The 24,269-nt window shown below is 40.9% G+C and overlaps 1 protein-coding gene across 2 annotated transcripts in view; it reads right to left on the minus strand.

Moving 5' to 3' along the window:
• The window catches only part of LOC125462934 (peptidyl-prolyl cis-trans isomerase FKBP5-like), a 110,022-nt gene that overhangs the window by 36,569 nt on the left and 49,184 nt on the right, over positions 1 to 24,269 (minus strand). For both annotated transcript variants that reach the window (XM_048553450.2, XM_048553449.2), the window contains exons 2-4: positions 22,845 to 22,989; positions 13,311 to 13,453; positions 4,696 to 4,816 (exon numbers count right to left, since the gene is read on the minus strand). In XM_048553450.2, coding sequence (XP_048409407.1) covers positions 4,696 to 4,816; positions 13,311 to 13,453; positions 22,845 to 22,953 — 373 coding nt within the window. In that variant the 5' untranslated portion in view covers positions 22,954 to 22,989. The remainder of the gene's footprint in view (positions 1 to 4,695; positions 4,817 to 13,310; positions 13,454 to 22,844; positions 22,990 to 24,269) is intronic.

Here is a 24,269-nt window from a genome sequence, read left to right on the forward strand (position 1 = left end):
TCCGCAGATGCTACCAGACCTGTTGAGTTTCTCCAGTACTTTCTGTCTCTGTTTCAGATTTACAGCTTCCACAGTTCTTTGTTTTGCTTTATCCACGTTAATATATTACCCGCACACCGTGAGCCTTTAATCCTTGTCTTAGCCTTTGATGACGCCTCCTTAACAAGAATACATTTTAAAATCTAAATACATCATATCTACAGGCCCCCTTAATCTTCCTTGTTTGTTACATCCTCAAAGAACCCTCAAATTATTCAGGCACGATTCCACATTCACAAAGCCATGTTAACTCTTCCAGATCCCACCGTTTTCTAAAAATCCTGTTATACATTCCTTATTAATAATGCTTGTAATTTTCTGAAGCCAGATGTTCGGCCTTCTGACATGCAGTTATTATTTTCTGTCTCCCTCCTTTCTTGAATAAATGTTACTTTTGTAACTTTCCAATTTGCTCGGGCCATTCCAAAATTCTTGCAATTTTGGTGGATTATGATCGCAGCTATTTATCTTGCCACTCTCTAAGGTGTAACCTATCGGGTGTATTATGAATAATAGTTTCCAGGTATCATTTCTCTGGTGATGGTCATTGTTTTGACCATCTCCCTCACTTTTGCCTCCTGAGTTTTAATTATATTCAGAATGTTTGAAAATCGTCTACAACGGAGACACTCAGAAATTACATGCTGACATTTCCTTCTTTTTTTCCATTTTTTAAAGTTCTTCCAGACTTATTCTCCACTTAGTTACTCTTTTCCTTTTTGAATACTTGTGCAAGTTTTACTGTTTTTATATTTCCATCTTGCTTTCTCTCATACCCTAATTTCACCTCCCTCACTGTTTTCACCAGTCATTGCAGTTTTTAAAATCCACCCAATTTTCTAACCCTGACAATAGTCTTAGTAGGATTAAAATGTTACTTTTACTTTTTCCTTTTCATCCAAATTCCCTCCTTTTCATGATGCTTCCTTTTCAAACAGTCCTTCTTTGTCTTTAGGTTAACTCTTTATTTAATAATTACTTAACAAATTTAATAAAATGAATTATTACTGTTATTGTTAAATATCTCCTTAAATATCTGCCACTGTATCTCTTATGAGTTACCTTTTGACTCTTTCCCCAGTTTACATTAACCATCTCAGCCTTCATACCTTTACAAATACGTTTTATTTGAGTTTAAGACTAATCCTGACATCCACATTTCTCACCTTGAAACTGAATGTGAAATTCTATCACATTGCGATTGCTGTCACCTAGAGGTTCCTTTACAATAACGCTATCAATTAATCCTGTGTCATCACACATCTTGGGATATAGAATAGCCTGCTCTTTGGTTGATATAAGAACATGCTACTCTAAGCAACTGTTCTGAACGTACTCTGTGAACAAATCTTTGTGGTTACGATTGTTAATATGATTCACCCATGATTATAATCGTACCTTTATTACATATCCTATCAATTTCTTCCTGCGTTACAATTATTGTTTTACGGCCTACAAACTAATCTCTAAGTGACTTCATTATTTTTCTGTTTCTTGTTTCTTCCCAAAATGATACTACATGTTGCTCTATTGAGCTAAGGTCATGTCTCACTACAGCACTAGTGTCATTCTTAATTAATAAAGCTAACTTACCGTCTTTTCCTAGCATTCTGTAACTCTGAAATATCATATGCCCTTTAATGTTCAGGTTCCAATATTGCTCTCCTCATAGCCACGTCCCCTTAATGGCTATAAGGTCATATTAGTTATTTCTATTTGTTCTCACAATTTTTTCATTTTGTTTGGGATGGTATGCACATTTAGATACAGAACATTTAACAGTATTTTTGCCATTTTTGCCATCTCTGGCCTTAGGTGCTAATGCACTGTTACATTTAGAGATGTTTTGAATCTCACTGCCCCATTCTAGTTATCATTAGCCAAATTGCTACCTGCTTGGCTACCTTGTGAAGTTTTAATATCTCTCCCCTCACATTATTCCTTCCTTTTCCCTGATTAATTTAAAACCCTCCGTTACCACCTAGTTATATGCTTTAGTCCCAGTATAGTTCTGGTTAAGTTGAGTCCAATGGTTCCATTCCTAATTGGCCCAATATTTCTGCTAGTGCCCCATTAATTGAAAGCCATTTCTCCTACAACAGTCTTTGAGGCATGCATTGGTCTCTCTAATCTTATTTACAAAAATTTGCTTACAGCTCAGGTAATAGTCAAATATTACTACTTTTGTGGTTCTGTTTTATAAGTTAGTTTTTAGCTGCTCATAATTCTTTAAGAGGACAATTTTCCTAGTCTTAACTATGCCACTGGCTCCTATATAGTGAACAACAACTGAATCCTCTCCTCCTGACGTCCTAAACCCTGGCATAGTGCAGACTACACAGCCCTGCTGGGCTCTGGCTCTTCGCTATAGAGCATTGTGTCTGTACTCCTGACTATATTATTCCTGACTACCCTACATTCCTAATTAGTCTCCTCAATTGAATGGCTTCCACACTGCAGTATAGTAGTCAGCTCATCAGCACCCTGCAACATCCAAACAAGCTCAAGAACTTTGAGCCTATTGAAGAATTGGAAGGTTTGAGGCTTCATCACTTTCAACTCTTGGTCCCATTATCTGCCTCATTCGTAGCCATAGTTTCCTGTCCTTGACCACTGATCACATTCTGAGGGGTGTGACTGCCTTCTGGAGCAAAGCATCCAGGCACCATTCTCCCTCCCTGATGCATCATGGTGTCTATAGCTGGGTCTGCAGCCCAATGACTCTGAGCTGATGTTCCTTGAGCTGCAGACATTTACAGCAGACATGTTTGCTGCCGACTGCACTGGTGTCCACTACCTCCCACATACAGCAGCTGCAACACATCATCTGCCCTGCCATCTTTATTGTGTTAATTTATTTATTTTTCCCAGGTAATTTGTATTTAATCAACCCAATACCACTGATAAGCTTTAATCCTGTTAATGAACCTTACTACTAACGTACTATGAAAAACTTATTAATGAATTACCTGAGCTTTTATAGATCCTTATTCAATTAATGTTAAAATTTGACAAATTAAAATTCCCTAGTTCAGATAAAAGAAAAGGGCAAAATGCTCAATCCATCCATTATTTGCTGTTGTATGACACTTCCATTTTAATTAGAATGCTCTAAAGCCAGACATTCTACCACCCAGCTCTGATACAATACCAAGACTGCAATAAGGGGTTATTCAGCCCATCACATCTGCAGCAACCCTCTGAAGACTACCCACACAGACCCAACACCACTCATCGTACACCTTAACCTCTCATTTATCATGGCTAACCCACCCAGTTTGTGCATCCTTGGACTCTACAGGGCAATTCAGCAAGGCCAAACCACGTGATATACACATCTTTGGCAGCAAAAACTGAAATTGCTGAAAAAGCTCAGCAATTCTGGTGGCATCTGTGAAGAGAAATTAGAATTTCGGGTCTGGTGACGCTTCCTCAGAAGTTCTGAGTTTTGCCAGCAATTTCTGTTTTTGTTTCTGCATTATAGCATCCTCAGTTCTTTTGGTGGTTATTCAGTGCACATGTTCGGACTGTGGGAGGAAACCCACGCAGACACGGGGAGAATGTGCAAACTCCACACAGACAGTCACCCGAGGCCGGGATGGAATCCAGGTCCCTTGCGCTGTGAGGCAGCAGTGCCAACCACTGAGCCACCGTGCCTCTCATCAGCATTGAAAAGTTACCCTCTACTTCCGGGAAGCAATTAAAGTTTTCTACAACTGCTGGTGGCTAGAAAATGACAGATATGTGAGAGACTGCCCGGAGTCCATGGAATACCAAGCCTGGAACTCACAAGGGAATGGATGAGGATTTCAGCTGCAGATAAACTGAGAAATAGGGTGAAATTTTCCAGTTTTCAGAGTAAATCTGCAAGCAGATAAATTAGTGGAGAGAAGATGTTACCTTGTAAGGCTGTAAAAGATCACCATATCAGCTGATGTCAAGATTCCCTCCCTAGTTTACATTTTACGTTTAATCATTAATTTATTTGCCCCCAGTGGATCATGACACATGATACTTAATACTCATTAATATCCTTTCTACAGAATTATTATATCCTATTCTTAATGTCCATAAAATGATAATTAACAATATCCATTTCATATTAGCTTTTCTCTTCAATTCCCTTGAGAAAAATTGCTTATATAGATTGTTAAGAAATTTGCTTTTAGTTATTGAATGGTGCGTTCTGTATTTGTGGAACTATAATTCCTTAATTCCTAATAATTGTTGAACCATTAATAATTGATCATCTGGTATCCTGTAATCTGATTACCAATTGAGCCAAGTATGATTAAAACACTTCAGTAAAACTGAACTTCCCTCAAATGAATGTTAAATACTGCAGCAGTGTGGAAAATAACACAAGCATAGGGTGGATAAATAGGATGTTAGTTCAACTGTGCAAAGACACTGTGCAACAGATGGCCCAGTATTTCAGATTTCCAGCATTTGCAATATTTAGTTGTTTTTATCTTTCTCTGCAAAAGATATTTATCCTTTAGAACTTAGTTGATGGGAACAATGCATAAGACTATAAAAATTGGTCTTTGCAAGCAAATCTAAAATAGTGATTCTGGCTTTCATATGTCATACACTGTCCCCTAACTTTGAAATTTTATGACTTCCTTACAAGACACCTGGTAACTGAATTCATACCTTCAACAGTAGCCCCTTCATTAGGGGTGGAATACCCCTGCCCTTTCTTCTTAATCCTACGAATGATGCCACCATCTTCGCATTCCGTTAAATCCTCCCCTTTGAAGTCTATAAGTTCAACCTGAAATAATAAACACCTTTTTTAGGAATGGAACAAAACTGAGCATGGCAATGGGCAGGGGCATCATTATATCACCCCAATATCTGGGGGCAGGAACTAAAAAGAACTTCCATTTATATTGCAATCTGAAGAAATAAAATCCAACCAGTATGACAAGTATCAGCAAGGACACAGACCATTCTGAGACAGCATCTAGCAAGGAAGCATGCAACCGTCAGTTCAAGTCTTCCTCTACCCCCATATCACTGCCTCTGTGCTCATGTTTCAAAACACTTCACGGCCAACAAATCAATTTATGAGGGCACAGGTATATAAAAGACAGAGACTGATTAGTTAGCCCATCAGCCATGTCCTCTAGTTTCAGAGTATAGCCACTCCCCAACATAGGAGGCAACAAACTCCTGGGGAGAGGCCCAAAGGACAGAAGAAGAAAGAGATGATAATTTAGGAAAGAAATCCTCACTGACTCCTGGAAACACTCAAGAAAGCTCTAAAAGACCAAAATAATTGATGGAGACAGCTCCAGCTCTCAGCCTTTTGTATAAACAGTCAAACTGATGAGCATGCTCCCATTTGAATATTTTGTTTGCAGCAAGTCTGGTGAGTCAGTCATGTGTTGCAATGGGATTGGGCTGGCAACCCAGACGCCCTGACTAATGTATAGGCACAAATCCCAGCAAAGATTCAATTAACAAAAGAGGGAAGTGAAAACTTCAATATTGCTAAGCATGAAATTATCATCAGTTATTTCAAAAGGCCCAGGTGACTCTGCATTGTCCAGAAGGGAGAGAACGCTCTCATCCTTACTTACATCCTTTCCATCTGCTTACATGTGATTTCAGATCCACAACAATATAGTTGACTCTTAACTGGCCGAACAAACTCCCAGCAATGGAGAAAGACTGCAGAAAGCTGCAGAACAGTGGGAATTGGGTGTCTGAGTCTATGAATCACAAAAAACTAGCATCTAAATTCAGCGGATGTCAGGGAAGACAAATGGAATATTGGTTTTTATTTCAAAGGGAATGAATTATAAAAGTAGAGAGGTTTTGCTAATGCTATACAAGACACTAGTCAGATCACAACTGGGATACTGACAGCAGTTTTGGGCTACTTATCTAAAGAAATATAAACTGGCATGAGAGGTAGTCCCGAGAATGTCTATCAGGCTGATATAAGACATGAGAAGAGGTTGAACATGTTGGGCCTGTACTTGTTGGAGTTTAGAATAACGAGAGGCAACTTTATGAAACATAAGATTCTTAGGGGACCTGACAGGGTAGATATGGAAAGATTGATTCCCCTTGTGAGAGAGCCTAGGACAAGGGCAAAATCTCAGAATAAGGGATTGTTCATTTAAGACAGAGATGTGGAGGAATTTCTTCTCTCAGAGGGTACTGAATATATGGGATTCTTAGAAGAGTTTTTGAGGCTGGGGAAATTAAATATTCATGGCTGATATAAACTGTAAGGGAATCAAGGGTTATGGGGAGAAAGTCTGGAGAGTGGGGTTGAGGATTACCAGATCAGCCATGATTGTTTTGAATGGTGGAACAGTCTCGTTGGGTTGAATTGCCTACTTCTGCTCCCCTGTTTTATGTTCTTGCACAAAACTAACTGCTTCATTTTTTTGAAAAATTATGCATGATACTGAAAGCTGGGGCGATCAATGAACACCCCCACTTCCGATTTTATGATAGGGGATGGAATGTGATTTAATTTGCTGCTTTGACATATGGATATCAGTGTTCTGGCTGTCATGGAATACCTTGGTTGGGGCCATTAGTCTTTTGCACTGCAGCCAGGATGTGGTGGGGATCCAGAGCCTTTGTGTCATCTCCAAGCCTGCAAATGGCTGCCATGGCACCTCCATCCAGATCATTATTAAAGATAATGTCAATGGGAGATACCACTAGTATTTACTGCATTTTTAGATGTTGGCATCACTTGGTTTTTCTCCAACCCTTGAGGACTGTCCAGCAAGCCTCCAAGCAAATCAATAATGACCTTTCAAAGCTTGGCCCCTAATTCGATGAACACTTTACGTGAGAAACCGTCAGAGCTACCAATCTGTGATCTCTTACTTGAACGGCTACAAATTTTAATTCCATGTGGGTTTTGGTGAAGGAATTGAGAACAGGGCAAGTGTGGAACCCACCTGCTGGTCTACGTTCTGTGCTGTGTGGTATTTATTCTACTGGACCTCATTTAAAAGCTCATTTAAAAACTCGCATCTGGAAAGTTAGAGTGTCAGTTAGTCATCACTTTTGCAGGAGGGAGGTGATTCTAGATTGGAGGTTGAGTTGTGAAATGTAGGAAGAATTAAACTTCCAAAGGATTGACATGACGGTTCATCTTAGAAGGCGAGAGAGAATTGAATACAAAGATAGGGAAGTCTTGCTTCAGGGACACAGGGCATAAGTGAGGCAGCATCCGGAATATGATGCAGGATTGGTCAGCTTACTTATGGAATGATATAAATGTGTTGGAAACAATTCCGAAAAGGCTCCCAGACTATTGGGAATGGGATGGCTCTTCAAGCCGAGGGGTTGAAAAAGTTTGGTCTGTAACTGCTGGAATTTCAAAAGGTCAGAGATGGTTTGTTTAAAACATGTAGGGCTGAATCTTACTTTTTTGGCTAAGTCTGTGTTGTTGGAGGGTTTTCTGCCATGAGGTTGGAGAGTTTTCATGTTAGATCTCACCAAACCTACCTTGGTATCCATTTGTTCTGTCCCATGGTACCCCTCATGTCCAATTCCAGCCCCACTATTTTTTAGCATGCACCATTCCTTAATCAACTCACCACTCTGCAGATATATGCTAAATGACCAGCACCTTTTGTGCTCGTGCCTATTTTAAAAGGTGGCAGTATACTTGGATGGACACTGGTATTCTGAAGCTGCCCTGCTTAGACACAGACAGAACATGAAAATGTCAGAGAAGAGAAGATGGCACCATGATTCTCTGATAGGGACCTGGGGATGCTGATGGATGAGGTGGTGCAGAGGAGAGTTTTCCTCTGTCCTGAGCACTGGCAGCAGAGGCCATGACTCCAAACCCTTCTTGTAACCTTGACCAAGGTAACTACTCAGGCTAGTGCCATCTCAATGGCCTGGAGGAGCAGCCACTAGTGCTGCAAGAAAGTCATTCACTTTCTACACTGTGCCAGGCCAAGTGCTGCCATCTTCTCTCTGTTACCTCACACTCATTCTATTTCTGTTCTTGCTCCCACCTCCCACGGATGCTCATCACGTGCCAATCTCACTGTTGCCTGAAACATCTTCCATCACTTCTTTCTGCCGTGCTACATTAGTTTGCCTTGCAACTGTTCACCCATCTGTAACAGCCATGCAACTTACTTTCACCTCACTCAATTCCTCCCTTTCTCTCAGTGCAGGAGAATTTAATCAAAAACAAAACAGAGCAAGCCAGTGGAAGGCTGCCTGACAGTAGCGTCCTCACGTACAATGAGCCTTTACCCCTGTAGGAGAAGACTATGATCACTCTTGTGGGGATGACAAGGGATTTCCCCATGTCACACTAATAGAGGAAGCCCCATTCTTCATTCCACTACAACTCTCATAATAACCCCACTGTCAGTCTCATCCATTGTATACCACTTCTAACCACTGGCTCAGATGCCTCTCTCTCCTGTCTACAGCAGGCACTGCCAGCATCTCCATGATCTCTACACTGAAGCACCCAGAAGATACCTCCTTGACCTCTGAGGACAAGAATACTGAGGCCTTAGAGGAAGCTCTGGCAAGGCTGCTTCCTGCTGCTCTACACCAACCCAGATACCGACAGCTTGTAGTGATTGGAGCAAGGTCAGTCAAGTGGAGTTCACAGAATATGAGTTCCCTGACTGGGGCTGTTAATCTGGTCCAATCAAGGAGTGTCAGGGGTTCTGCTCACTCGAGGAGCTGACTCTGTGCAAGCTGGACCAGTGTTAAGTGCTAAGCACGTGTAAGGGGATACTGGTCCTTATGGAGTTATTTCAGATCTCAATGGGAATGAGTATGTGGAGAGATTGTAGGACCACAATCTGGTGATTACCTCAATGTGACAGCTACTGGTCAAATAACTAGTCAAATAAGGAACAGGCCAGTTAGCACAGTCACCCAGTCGGCCAGGCTATTGCATCGGTTTCCAGTCCCACTGTGGCAAATGGCAGAATTTGACTTCATTTAATAACTCTTGATGGTGAAATTATCACTATTGCAAAAGCCTATCTGATTCACTAATGTCCCTTAAGAAAACAAATCTGCTGTTCTTATCTATTCTGGCCTAAATATGAGCGCAGATCTGCAGAAATGTGGTTCACTCTTAACTAGCCCAACTACTTAAGCAGCCCAGCAAGCTGTTCAGTTCAGGGAGAACAAGAAGTTAGCACCCAAATCCCAACTAAAAATGAAGAAAAATAAGAGAATAAAAAAGAAAAAAAAAGACCCAATCTTCAGAAGTGCAGCCTATAGCATGCGTGATTGTATTGATGTTGCTCACTACCACAGGGATGGTTACGGTTCCCGAGAACAGAATGTTTACTGACTCTCTGGTCAAGCACTGGATCAGATGTGAGCCATCAAGACAAGTTCATCTCTGACCTCCAGACTGTGCTCTCTGATCAGTATCCATGCCAAACTCAAAAACTCCTAAAAGCTTATGGGACAGTCTGCTCTTAAATAGAAACTGACCAGGCTAAATATTCTTAAGAATTGGTGGAAAGCATGGAAAAATCAAACCTTTAAAATGACACTTGATTTTGATCTGAGGTGTGAAATAGCAAGAACGAGCTAGCTTGAGTAACACTGTTCATCAGTGGGTTACTGACCTGCTTCTTTCAGAAGGTACTGAAAGAACAAAGAAGACAAGATGAACCTGTCGTGGAAAGGATGGAATTATTCAATAAATTATTCCCAAAGAACTTGCAATTATATTATCATTTTGTTCCACAATAAATATGAGCAAAGAGATAAGCTGTAAAGTACTTAAGAATATAAGATAGAGGAGCAGCAATAGATTTGACAATGTTATCTCAACTCCACTTTCCCTCTCATCTTTGTATCCTTGGATTTCCTTAGAGTACAAAAGTGTATTAATCTCATCCATGAAAGTGCTCAATGACTACATCCACAGCTCCACAAGATAGAGAATTCGAAAACTTCCCAACCCCACTCCCCGAATAAATGCATTTCTGTTTATCTCAGTCCTAAATGGGTGATTGCTTATCTTGAGATCATAGCTCTGCATTCTAGGCTCTCCAACAGGAGGGTCAACCTCTCTGTATCTGAGATAACAAGGTGTAGAGCTGGATGAACACAGCAGGCCAAGCAGCGTCAGACGAGCAGGAAAGCTGGTGTTTCAGGCCTAGGCCCTTCCTCCTACCGTCTCTGTATCTGTCTGCTCAAACCCCACTTAGAATCCATTGTGTTTCTTTTACATCACTTCTTATTCTTCCAAGCCATGAAAAGTAAGTGTGCATTCAACTAAGCTTTCGTGATAAGATGACTCTAATCCCAACAATCAATCTAGTGAAGCCTTCCAGCATTGTCTCACATTTATCCTTATTTAGATATAGAGGCTTTAACTGCACAGGTGTAATCACATAAAACCTCCACTGTAGTGAATTTCAGCAAAGAGCTGTTAAACTTGTGTCCCAACTCCCTTGCTTCATGGACTTGCATTCCCTCAGACTAGATGTTAACTTAACATTCTGTGTATTTGGCCCACTTCACACACCTGGTAGACAATATCTAATTTATATCCAATCTTTTCAATAGATCGGGTTTCTGCATTTTTATCATTATTTTTAAAGATTGCCCAGTTGCCTCTCCCAGAAACAAATTGATATTTCAGTCTCAACCATGTTATTTTCTCTCTAAATTCCAAGTGACTCAGTGAATGAATTGATTTGCCTATCCTGTACTGTATCGATAAAACATCACATTACAAAATATCTCCTTACAATAGTAACTGCATCCATGCAACATCATCTCAGATAAAAAGTTCAGCTGTCTCTATCATAGAATTTACAAACTAAACCTGAAGGAGATCAGAGGAACTGGAAAAGTAATTTGGAGAAATGAATTTATTTAGTTTAAAAAGTTACCAGCTGTGACCAAGCATTCCAACCTATCTGAAATGCCAAATGTTTAATAATGACAAAAATAGTTGTTTTCTTCAAGATGTCACAATATTGACTATTGTGATTTTAAAAGCATAGTAAAAGTTTTGAGTATACCAGTACATCTTTGCTATAACTTCAGATGTTTTTAAAATAATGCAAATAATTAATCACATTGGAAAAAGATAGCAACTGCAATAATATTGCCATGAATAGTTAATTTAAGAGACTAGACAAATAAACTATAGGGTTGGAGAGCTTGGAGAAAATAATTTTTTAGATACAGAATTATTTCCAAACTATAGATTAAATCAGAAGCTGAACAAGTTGACAAGCTTTGGGAAGCCAGGAGATGAGTTCCTGTCTGCTAGGATTCCTAGCCTTCAACCTTGTAGCCACTGTGTTTATATAGGGAGCCCAGATGTAGTTCTGGTCAATGATAATAAGGATTGAATGTCAAGGTAGTTAGATTGTCTTTTATCAGAGATGGTAATTGCCTGGCGTTTGTGTGGGATGAATGTTACTTGTCAGCCCAAGTCTGAACCAGAGCTGTAATGAAATCAAAACTTATTTAGCTATAGTAAAATTTATTCAGGTGGTAAGTGATCAGAAGGTGAGAGACAAATCAATCCTAAGAGGAGAGAATCAACCTTATCAGAGGAGTTCAACAGAATCCATTTGATTCTTAAGGTATAAAACCGCGAACGACACACACGAGAAATCAGTGCTGAGATAGGACAGGCCCCAGAGGGTGGAATTTGAATTCAGTAAAAATTGGGAATTAAGGGTCTAATGATTACCATTGTCGATTATTGGAAAAACTCATTTGATTCGCTAATGTCCTTTAGGGAAGAAAAATGCCTTCCTTACCTGGTCTGGCCTACATGTGACTCCAGACCCACAGCAATGTTGCTGACTCTTAAGTGCCCTCTGGCCAATTAAGCTACCTTAGCCAGCAACACCCTCATCTCATAAATGACTAATGAAAAAAGATCAGTTAGTAGTGGCCAGAAAAGAGATGGTAAGGTCAGTCGCTTTATATTATACATTTGTCAGATCTATCTCCTAGTGGGCCATTTGTTGTCCTTTACCTTGACCTTCTGCTGTCATAGGATTCACTTCTAAAAATCAGAAAGATCTCAGCAGAGCAAGAATCTATCCAGACCTAATACCTGAAACGGATTATACTGTGTGCTCCACTAGTATGACAGATTGTCTTGGCCTCTGGCTTTCTGAAGTTGGGTGTCAGTCCACTTCTACCCCATCTCTCGTCTTAACTCAATGGCTGTGTGTGAAGCCACTGTATATGAATAAACATCCAGAGAAAAATACAATTTGAGACTGGCATAACACTACACTGATTTTTCAAAGGTGAATGATGAATTTGAATACTGTTGGGTCGGCTGCATAAAAGCACCAATGATATATTCATGCAGCGAGCTTATTGTGACTCACGCGTGAAAACCCCCAAGTTCTTCTTTGCTGCAGCTTCCTGCAGTCTTTCTCCATTTAAATAATATTCATCTCTTCTATTTTTCTAGTTAAAATGCACAACCTCACATTTTCCAACATTGCATGCCTCCTGCTAAGTCTTTCCTGACTCATTTTAATTGTCTATATACTTCTTGGTATCATCCTTACCACTTGCCTTCCTATTTGTTTTTGTGTCATCTGGAAACTTGGTGGCAGTACATTTCCTTCTGCCATCCAAGTCATAGTCTAGTCTATTTAGAGTTATGGGGGTAGGGTTAATATGAGGGGAAGGTGAACCTAGCCTTGAGACGCTTTTTTGTTTTAATTAGCAAATGCTTCAGGAAAGGGGAAATGAGAAAGTAGCTTCGAGAATTCTTCCAAGATGTGATTGAAATTTGAAAATCCTTAATGCAGAATGCAGAAAAAAATGTTTCCCCTAGCTGAAGAGATTAGAACCATGGGACACAGGCTTAGAGTAAGGGAAAAAAGTTTTAGGACTAAGATGAGAAGATATTTCTTTACTCAGAGAGTGGTGAGTTGTTGGAATTCTCCACCTCAGGTGGATATGAAAGCTCTGCCATTGGTCATATTCAAGACAAATGTCATAGATTTATAGATACTAATGACATCAAGGGATGTGGAAATAATGTGGGAAAGTAGCACCGGCACTGAAATAGATAATCAGCCACAATTGCGAATGGTGGAGCAGGGTTGATGGGCTGAATGGCTGACTCTTGCTCCTATGTTCCTGCATTCCTGTAGATGACCTTTCCAGTGTGTTTATTGTCCACCTTTAGTAACCCTGAGAAAGCAGAGTTAGGTTTTCTAAGTCTACAGTAGTGTCATGGTGCAATATCAAGCCAGAAATGGAATCAGCAAAAAAAAAGGCACACCCACCTCAAACAGTAATGTGGCATTTGCAGGGACTTTAGGGGGGCTGCCAGCAGCCCCGTAGGCATAGTTTGGTTTACAGATTAACTGACAGACCTCCCCCTTCTTCATCGAAGCCACTCCGATATCCCATGCTTTCAACACTTGACCTATTGAAGGAAAAACATGCTTCTGAAAAATGTACAGCATGCATTGTATAAGCATAACGTCTCTTTTTCCTTGGAAAGGTTAGGCTAGGGAGTAAGCTGATAACGATCTTTAAAATCATGAAGACATTCTATAGGTAAGTAGAGAGATTGTCCCATTATAGGTGAGTTCAGAACTAGGTTTCATTTACACAAGGTAATTATTAATAAACACAATACGGAATTTAGGAGATATTTCATTACCCGGGGAGTAGTTACAATGTGAATGTGAAACTCAAAGCAGAAGAGACAAAAAGAAGAGGTATTAATAAGGGAAAAGGCAAATGTACGTGATTAAAATGGAATGGATAGTTATCGAATCAGAATTACGCAGCACAGAAACAGCCCTTTTGGTCCAACTCACCGTGCCAACCAGGTTTCCTAAATAGAACAGTCCCATTTGCCTGAGGAAGACCCTGAGGAAGGGTCACTCGGCCTGAAACATCTCTTTCCACAGATACTGCCAGGCCTGCTGAGCTTTTCAAGCAATTTTGGTTTTCTTTTCCATTTGCCTGTGTTTAGCCCATATCCCCCTCGACTCTTCCTATCAATATACTTGTCAAAATGTATTTTAAATGTTGTAACTGTACCCACATCTACTCCTACGTCTGGCAGATCAACCCAAACATGCATCACCCTCTGTGTTGCCCCTCAGGTCTCTTTTATATCTTTCTCCTCTCACCCTAAACCTATGCCCTCTAGTTTTGGACTCACCAAGGCCTATGCCCTCACCATTTTATAAACCCCTCGAAGGTCACTCCCTCAGTCTCATATGCTGCAAAGCAAAAATTCTATCCACCCCTCTCCTTTATAACTCAAACCTTACAGTCTGGGTAACATCCTTGTAAATTGTTTTAGCATCTTTTCCTCTTTATTAAGATCCTTCCAATAGCAAGGCAGCTAACATTGTATGCAGTACTCCAAATGTGGCCTTACTAATGTCCTGTACAACTACAACATGGTGTTTCAACTCTTATACTCAGTGTTCTGAGTGATGAAGGCAAGTGCGCCTAATGCACTCTTCACCCCCCTGTCTATCTGTAATGCCAATTTCAAGGAACTATGCACCCAGACTCCTAGGACTCTCAGTGAAACCTTAGTTGTGGGTCAGGAAACCATTCGATTCAAGGGTAGATTTTTATTGCACTTCTCAGCTCAGTCATTAGTATTGCTGCTTAGGCTGCTGAAGGGTCTATGCCCGAAACGTCAGCTTTTGTGCTCCTGAGATGCTGCTGGGCCTGCTGTGTTCATCCAGCCTCACGTTTTATTATCTTGGATTCTCCAGCATCTGCAGTTCCCATTATCACTTTTAACAGAGAACGGTTGGGATGATGTACTGAATTTGATAAAAGAAATGATTTTTCGTTAAGCTCAGGCTTTCATAGCAAGTTGTTGCTAACATCTGCAGCATCTCGACTTCACTTGATGCTGGCAGAGTTGACTGTGACTAAAATAATAGCACAATCAGAGGAGTGGGTTGGAGATCCGGAAACGTGCTCAATCTCCAGCTCTAGGATGCAAGAAATTGAATGAGGTCTTATCTTTCATAGATGAGAGGAAAACAAGATGTGGATGGAATAGTTTGAGGAAGTGAGCACCAGGATTGTGGTCATTCAGACCTGGAAATAGGATATCATGAAGTTCAAGGTTCTCATGAGGCAGGCAGTCTGAATGGAACAGATAATTCAGGTGCAAATCTTTCTGGCTGACTTTCCCACATTTCTAAACCCAATTCACCTTGCACCTCCATATATTACTCAGTGAACTGTCAAGCAAATCTGGCTCTTTACCTGTGTCCACCTTTTAGGCCTCAACTCCTGAACCTTCTGGCATTTAGAAGTTTAAATACTGTCCACTATGTCATCTCCACAGAGGGGTGCAGGGCTGTGACTCAACCTCTTTGTGGATAGGCATTGTGCTAACACTGTGTCTCCCAGGACAAAGTGACAAATCTCATATCACTTCTGAAATTTAATGATGTCCTGGTGTCCAGGTACCAACAAATTTAAACATGAGCTCTTGCTGTTTTGGGAGCGATGCTCCAGTCACATATGGGACAAACTTTGAACCCTGCGGCATGACCCATTTTGGTTCCATAGCGCTAGGGTAAGAGTTCTGTTTATAAAAAAGTGAGAAAAGCAGCTGCCGTCATAAAAGTGGAATTCAGCTGCAATTCCCTAATCTTGAAAGCAGGGTCACGTCCTCCGTTGATGTCATGTCCCCAAAATGGATTGTTGCTAAATGGGAGCTAAATACTTTGTGACTGAGTTGGTAACACCTGCATCCCTAGAGGAACAGTGGATGCCTCTGGGAATGGACTCACCAGCAGTTGCTGGTGATCATTGAGGATATTTGTTCTAGCTCTGATATGTATGGCCAGAACGTCAGAACCAGCTACTGCCAGAAGAGTTGCCCCTCCCTATTACCATTTATGAGCAATGTTTGTATGTCTGGAACCTTACACTGAATAACAGGAAGCAATGTCAAATTGAATGTGGATTTGGGAGCAGAGCTGGTTATTGATGCTGATGAAGGGATATGTGTACATCCATTGAGTAATGAATGCAGGTATTTTACAACTGACAAAGAAATATTGATATCAGCATAAAACCTGGCAATGATGGTAATAATGCACACTTTGTGACACCCTTAAAAGATGCAAAAGACATTGCCTCAACTGTTCCCTGAAGCAAAGTATTAGAAATATGCTTGGGCTGGATAATTGTTGGATGTCCATTTAAAATATAAATTTAAAGGATGTTGAGTGGCACATGGGACACCAAAGAATAACAAATGATCAGTTACCTTCTTACTTCTCTTGCATTATCATTACTGGGATGAATTACTTTTTGCTCAGACTTGCTCACCATTGTATTACATCCATTTGTCTTTGTTGCTTTGTTTTTCTTGGCATAAGGCTGTGGGTACTTTGATAGAAATTCCAATTTCAATTGCTCATGTTCCTTTCCTCATTCATCCTGACAATTGCTCATGTTCCCTTCCTCATTCATCCTGACAATTGCTCATGTTGCTTTATGCTGATAATCTTTGATGGGACATAGCGGAAGGAAGTTTCCAAGTGATTCAAATGTTTGCCTGGACCAGTAGGTCCTTTGTTCGCCACACCTCAGGAAAAACTTATTGATCTTGGACAAAATGCAGTGTAGATTTGATAGGATGAAACCTGGTCTATGAAGAAGAATAACTCAACAATCTAGGATTACATTCTCTGGAACTAGATTAAACAGTGATTTGATCAAAAGTTTTCAAACTATTGAGAGGAACAGATAAGGTAAATGGAGAGAAACTATTTCTGTGTGTTTGGGCAAGGGACAAGAGTCTAAAATTTAAAGCTTGGTCTTTCTGGCATGAAATGAAGAAGGACTCGTTGACAGAAATGGCTTCGAACTCCCTTCTGGAGATGGCAATCGATGGAGGATCAGTTGTTAATTTTAAATCTAAGATCGATGCTCAATAGAATTCAGTGATATGGTAACGTGTGTTAATTTGGAGTTAGATTATGAATCAGTCATGACCACAATGAATAGCAAAACCAGCTCAAGTGGCTAAAAGATCTTTAACATAGTAACCCAAGCATGCAAACTACTCTCTTTTTGAATGTGATTGCCTCATGGAAGCATAGGAATGCAGAAATGCCTAAATCTTCAAATTAATTGATTGCTAGATTTGTGTTTAATTTAAACTATTAAGTCAGAAACTAGCGATGAGAGCTAATGAACTGTCCAGCACAGAAACAGTCCCTTCGGACCAACTCATCCATGATGACCAGATATCCTAAATTAGTGTAGGTCCCATATGCCAGCATTTGGCCCATATCCCTCTAAACCCTTCCTTTCCATATACCCACCCAGATAACTTTTAAATATCAAAATTTTACCAGCCTCCACCACTTCATCTGGCAGCTCATTCCAAAAATGCACCTGCCTCTCCATGAAAAAGTTGCCCTTACGTCCCTTTTAAATCTTGTCCCTCTCAACTTAAACCTGCACCCTCTAGTTTTGGCACACCCCATCCCAGGGAAAAGACCTTAGCTACTCATCCAATCCTTGCCCCTCACGATTTTTTAAACCTCTCTGACGTCACCCCTCAGCCTCCTAGGCGCCAGGAAAAATAGCTCCAGCCTATTCAACCTCTTCCCTAAAGCTCAAATCCTCCAACCCTGACAACATCCTTCACAATCTTTTGTGAACCCTTTCAAGTTTTACGACATCCTCCCTATATCAGGGAGACAGGTATTGAACACAGTATTCCAAAGTGGCCTAAACAATATCCTGTACAGCCGCAACATGACCTCCCAACTCCTATACTCAATGCAATGACCAATAAAGGCAAGTATACCAAATGCGGCTTTCACTATCCTATCTACCTGTGACTCCACTTTCGGGGAACTATCAACCTGCACTCCAAGATCCCTCTGTTCAGCGACACTCTCTAGGATCTTATCACCAAGTGTCTAACTCCTGCCCTGATTGGCCTTTACAAAACAAAACACCTCACATTTATCTAAATTAAACTCCATCTACGACTCCTTTGCCGATTGGCACATTTGATTAAGGTCCTGTTGTACTCTAAGGTAACCTTCTTCACTGTCCACTACACCTCCAATTTTAGTGTCATCTGCAAACTTACTAGCCGTTCCTCCTACATTCATATCCAAACAGTTTATATAAATGACAAAAAGCAGTGGATCCAGTACCCATCATTGTTGCATACTGTTGGTCACGCTGGTATCCAACTTATTGTCCTCCCTCTATTCCATATAATCTAACCTTGCTAACCAGTCTACGAGGAGGAACCTTGCCAGACGCCTTACTGACGTCTATATAGGTCACATCCACCGTTCTGCCTTCATCAATCCTCTTCATTACTTGTTCAAAAAACTCAGTCAAGTTAGAGACATGATTTCCTTCGCACAAAGCCATGTTTACTATTCCTAAGTAGTCTCTGCCTTTTCAAATACATGTAAGTCCTGTCCCTCAGGATTCCCTCCGACAACTTGCCCACCATAGATGTTAGACTCACCAGTCAATAGTTCTGTGGCTTTTCCTTACCACCTTTCTTAAATAGTGGCACCACATTACTCAACGTCCAGTATTCTGGCACCTCACATGTGATTATTGATGATACTAATATCTCAGTGGGGGCTCTTCCTATTTTCCCACAGTGTTCTAGAGTAGGCCTGGTCAATGCCTGGGGATTTATCCACATTTATGCATTCCTCTGAAATATGGACATTTTTCAAGATGTTGCTATTTATTTCCTCACGTTTATTATCTTCCATATCCTTCCCCATAGGAAACACTGATGCAAAATACTTGTTTAGTAACCCCCCCCCCCCTCCCATTTCATGAGATTTCTCACATCGGATATTTAAGGGGTCCTATTTTCTCCCTTGATACTCTTTTGTCTCGAATGTATTTCTTGAATCCCTTTGGACGCTCCTTAACTGTATTTTCCAAAGCTTTGTCGTGTTGCCTGTTGGCCCTTCTGATTTCCCTCTTAAGTACTCCTACAGCCTTTATACTCTTGAGATTCACTCAATCTCTGATGTCTATACCTGACATAATGTTCCTTCTCATTCTTAAGCAAAACCTCAATTTCTCCAGTCATCCAGCATTCCCTACACCTACCAGCCTTGCCCTTCATCCGAACGGGAATTGATCTTTATTGGAATTTGTCTTTCATTTTTCATTTGTGCCTTTTCCATTAGAATGGAGCTGATGGGGCACTCAGTTGTGGTTGCTGAGATAATGCAGAACCTAAAAATTTGGGGTTCCCCTTCTGGAAATGTAATAAATTGGGGAATCTTGTGCTGGCTTTCATTGTAACAGTGTACCCATAAGATTAGATTACCTACAGTGTGGAAATAGGCCCTTCAGCCCAACAAGTCCACACCGACCCTTGAAGCATCCCACCCAGACCCATCCCCCTATAACCCACACACCCCTGAACACTATGGGCAATTTAGCATGGCCACTCCACCTAGCCTGCACATCTTTGGACTGTGGGAGGAAACCGGAGCACCTGGAGGAAACCCACGCAGATGTGGGGAGAATGTGCAGAGTTTGCACAGCCACCTGAGGCTGGAATCGAACCCAGGTCCCTGGCGCTGTGAGGCTGCAGTGCTAACCACTGAGCCACCGTGATGGACTACAGAAATTCACGATGGCTCCTTAGAAAGCATTTTCTAAACCTGTGATCTCTACCATCTAGAAAGATAAGGGCAGGAGGTATTTGGAAACACCACCATCTCAATTCATTTTGGAAGGACACACTTGAAAGCAGAATATAGGGTAAAGGGAAAGATTCTTGGCAGTTTGGAGGAGCAGAGGGATCTTGGGGTTCATGTCCACAGTTCCCTGAAATTTGCCACCCAGGTGGATAGAGTTGTAAAGAAGGTGTCTGATTAGCTTTGATTAATAGAGGGATTAAGTTCAAGAGCTGTGAAGTTATGTTCCAGCTGTACAAAAACCTGGTTTGGCCACATCTGGACTATTGTGTCCAGGTCTGGTTGCCTCAATATAGGAAAGATGTGGAAGAGTTGGAAAAGGTGCAGAGGAGGTTTACCAGAAAGTTGCCTGGAATGGAGGGAAGATCATATGAGGAAGGGTTGAGAGGGCTAGGGCTTTTCTCTTTAGAACATCGAAGGATGAGTGGTGACTCGACAGAGGTGTAAAAAATGATCAGAGGTATAGATAGAGTGGACAGCCATTGACCTTTTCAAGGGTGGAGGTAGCTATTATGAGGGGGCATAGTTTTAAAGTGACTGGAGGTAGATATAGGGGATAAGTCAGAGGTAGGTTCTTTACTCAGGGAGCGGTAGGGGCATGGAATGCGTTGCCAGAGAGGGTAGTGGAGTCGGCCTCATTAGGGGCATTTGAGCAGCTATTAGATAGGCATATGGCTGATAGTATAAGGTAGGGGTGGAGGTTAGATAGACCTTAAGTTTAGGGTAAAAGTTCGGCACAACATCGTGGGCCGATGGGCCTGTACTGTGCTGTCCTGTTCTATGTTTAAGGTTCGCTCCAAGAACCCATCATCTTAAGTTGGAATTATATTGCAGTTCCTTCACTGTCACTGGCTAAAAACCCTCGACTCCACTTCTACAACAGCACTGTGGTGCACCTATACCCAAAGGTCTTCAGCGGTTCAAGAAGTCAGCTCACTACCACCTCCTCATGGGCAACTAAGAATGGGCAAAAGATGCTGGCCTCATGAAGAAATCAAGTCTTTGTAGATTTTTGACTGTTTTTTCAATTAAGAAAATGTCTGGAGGTTCAGTCTGGGTGATGGGGAAAGGGGGCAGTGGGAAATAAAAATGAGAAATTTGTTTCAAACATTGAAATGTTGAAATAATTTACATAGGACAAGGAAAGAAAAATCAGGCAGACAAAAGGTGATTACCATTGTTTTTTCATAGGCTGTAAACAAGAATCAATTCATTCACCTATGGTATTTAATAAAACTCACGTGTATTGTGTTTTGCACACACAAACACACACACACACAAACACACACACACACACACTCAGTCCAGCCAAGTGTGAAAGTACAGGGAGAAGCTTCTATGATGTGGATAACATTCTCTGAAGTCAGTAGATTGTATCCAACGGATTTATTTTTTGAAATTTGCTTTGTGCTCTCCTTGAGATATTTTTTGATGTCTTTAGTTAAGTGACTATGTCCCAAGAAGGTAACAGAGCTATTGTCTCTTCTGTATTGAACACAATTGCAGAAACTGTGGGTAAATTAAGCCCATTCCTGAACAGTAGGACCATTCTTGTGTCAGGATTCGTGGAAGGTTTTGGCAAGGTAAAGGCACTATCCATTTGGCCTTCTGGGAAGGATGTCTTGATCCCTGAGGCTGTAGATATCAGCAGCGATTTTCCATGACAGGCTGAGCCTCGATGTACTGATCTCACGCATGTTGGGAATGTTGGTCCTATATCTATAGATATTGTGTTGGGGTGTTTTGCCTTTCTCCAGTTGGGATTTTGGTGTCTTTTCCCTCTGCCCTACATGAAGGCATGTAGTTCAGGGAGATGGCAGGTGATGGTTCTGCTAGTGTTACTTCTGCTGTCCTCAGTGCCATTGGTAAATGTGTGACCTTCGCTCTTTGCCCTTGGTAGAGGTATTGATGGCTCTGTATACATTACTTCCGTACCATGGTGAGAGCTGGCAACAGGAAAGTGTGAGTGAACGGGTGTGAAGTACTGGAGAGGTAAAGTGATTCCTGAGAATTGGTACAGTCGTTATGTGCTATGCAGAGTCAGCATTCTCTGAGAAAAGAAAAGCTTTAAATAGCAGCCTTTCAATGGAGCTCTTCACTGTTATTGATCAGTACCTTAGCTGCTTGTCAGTTTCATTGAAGAAACTCTTCTAACTGTGTGCCTTACCTGGATGATACTGGAGAGTGGCTGACAGATTGGGAAATCCTAAATGTAGAACTAAAAATAGTCTTAATTGGCTTTCTAGTGACCTTAATAAAATATCAGCAGGATTCAAGGAGGTTTGCCACTTCAATTCTGCCTTCAGGAAACTTGGAAGAGGTTGGGATAAGGCTGGGATTTCACTCAGTCGTCAATTTCAGAATATTGCAGATATACACATCACACCCTCCTCTTCCCTGGGAACACTGTATCCAGCCTATCTGCTGCACATTGTGCCCTTGAATCAACACAATACTAATAAAAATATGGTGTTGCGGACATGGCAAAATGAGACGATCGCAAGTGTTGTCAAAGATGCACATTTGAAAGGAGGACTTAAAGTGCAAGAAATAGGTAGAGAGCTTAAGGCAGGCATTTTCAGGGTTTAAGGCAGAGGAAGCTTACCCAACAGCTTTCAGTGATGGACTGAAAAATCTTTCAGAGCCACATGAGATCAGAATGGTAGGAAAGCCAAGATATTCACAGGTTCAGGGCTGCATTCGCTGACACAGGTAGAGAGATGTGAGGCTAAGTGGCTCTCAGGGTGAGGGACGGAGAGAACAGAGTTTGTGTAAGGGACCAAAGACCGTGATCTCTGCCTTCACAACACATTGCTGAGGGAAAATTTTGATTTGTTAAATAGTGGTCACAGAAGAAGCAGTCTTACCAATCAGAGGGATTGAGACAGTATGTAGTGAGGGAAAGCTGGCCTTGGTCGGAGAGATGAAAGCTGACTTTGTGATTTACAATGATGTCACCAAGTGACAGAGATCCTGCAGAGATTCCAAAACCAACAGCAGATGAGCAGAAAGTCTAGGCGTGTGAATGACATAGGTTGAAGTTTCCCTGATTCCTGTGTGAGATTTAACAGACATAATCTGCCAATGCTTATATTTTGCACTTACCTTTACCCAAATCAAAGACAAATTGTTCTTTTCTTTCTCTACTTGAATCAAATATTTTTCCATTTAATAGGGTCCCAGTATAATGGACAAATACTTTATCGCCTATCATTGGAGTCTCATGGTCAATGCCTGGCTTCTTGATAACCTGTAGGAAAAAAAATAAAATGTCAGAGCATCACAAAGCCAGTAACTTTGCTAACTAAGCCCTGTAAATATTGATCAGTTGTCAGTGTAACTAAAACTCAGAACCCTTCTTGACTGAGCCTAATTTTGCTTCTGCTTCTTCTCTGTCGCACATGACATGTTAATGAGCTCTATTCACCATCATTTACCTTCTCCCACTGTGGCATGGTAGGAAAGTTGAGAAGACCTTGGTCAGCAATGCCACTGGATAATATCACATGTCCAAGTTAAGAGCTACTATTAATTATATGAGGGGAGAAAAACTGCAGAGATGCAAATGTTTATTAGCAAAATCATTGTTGTAAATATAATTTATCTTCCCTAATTTACCTCCAACTACATTAACTGTAAACTAAAACTATCTAATAAAACTGTAAACTAAAACTATCAAATAATATTTAAAAAGAACCATAACCAATCTTGATTCAAAATCATCCATATATGAATTGACACATGCCACAAGATATATGTATCAAACATGTGAAAGTACTGTCACACTGTGCACTTCATAATCACAAACATTCAGTCACCATGTACTTCAAGCATCAGGGGACACTGGTTAATTCAGAAGCCTCTTACACTGAGCTTCAAACATCAGGTATACTGTTACACTGTGTGCTTCAGCAACACAGGGTACTTTTTACTGCATTTAGAGTCACATTGTGCATTTTGTCTATTTAAGGCTACCATACACTCATACCAACAGAGGCAGTCTAGACTACACTGGTAGAAAGGACTAGCTAACCCTCAGAAAACAGAGAACTGGAATAAAAGGGTCATTTTAGGAATGACAAACTGTAACTTATTGAGTAACTTATTACCTGTTTCAATACTAAGGCCTCGACTATTAACGATCTATACCAATGACTTGAATGAAGGGATCCACTGCATTGTAGTGAATTTCCAGTGAAGATATGAATGTGTGAGTCATGAGGACAATATAAAGAGTTTTTGAGGGATATGGTTACACTAAGAGAGGAGGAAAGCTAGTGTATAATAGGGGAACATGCAGCTTGTCCAATTTTGCAGGATCACATGGTTACATATCTAGTTAAATGGACATGAGCGTGAAGTAATTCCTGCTCATTGATCAATATAGGCTTGTTCAACAATTCAAGTGGCAAAATACCCACCCTCAGTACAAGAGCACTTGTTTCAAGGTAAGTATCAGCCAGGCCAACTCAACTCTGTGGGCTATCTTTCAAAACATCTGTTGTTGCTGATAGTCAGTCCTACCAGCTA

This window comes from Stegostoma tigrinum, chromosome 21 (genome assembly GCF_030684315.1).
Source record: "Stegostoma tigrinum isolate sSteTig4 chromosome 21, sSteTig4.hap1, whole genome shotgun sequence".
NCBI classification, from domain to species: domain Eukaryota; kingdom Metazoa; phylum Chordata; class Chondrichthyes; order Orectolobiformes; family Stegostomatidae; genus Stegostoma; species Stegostoma tigrinum.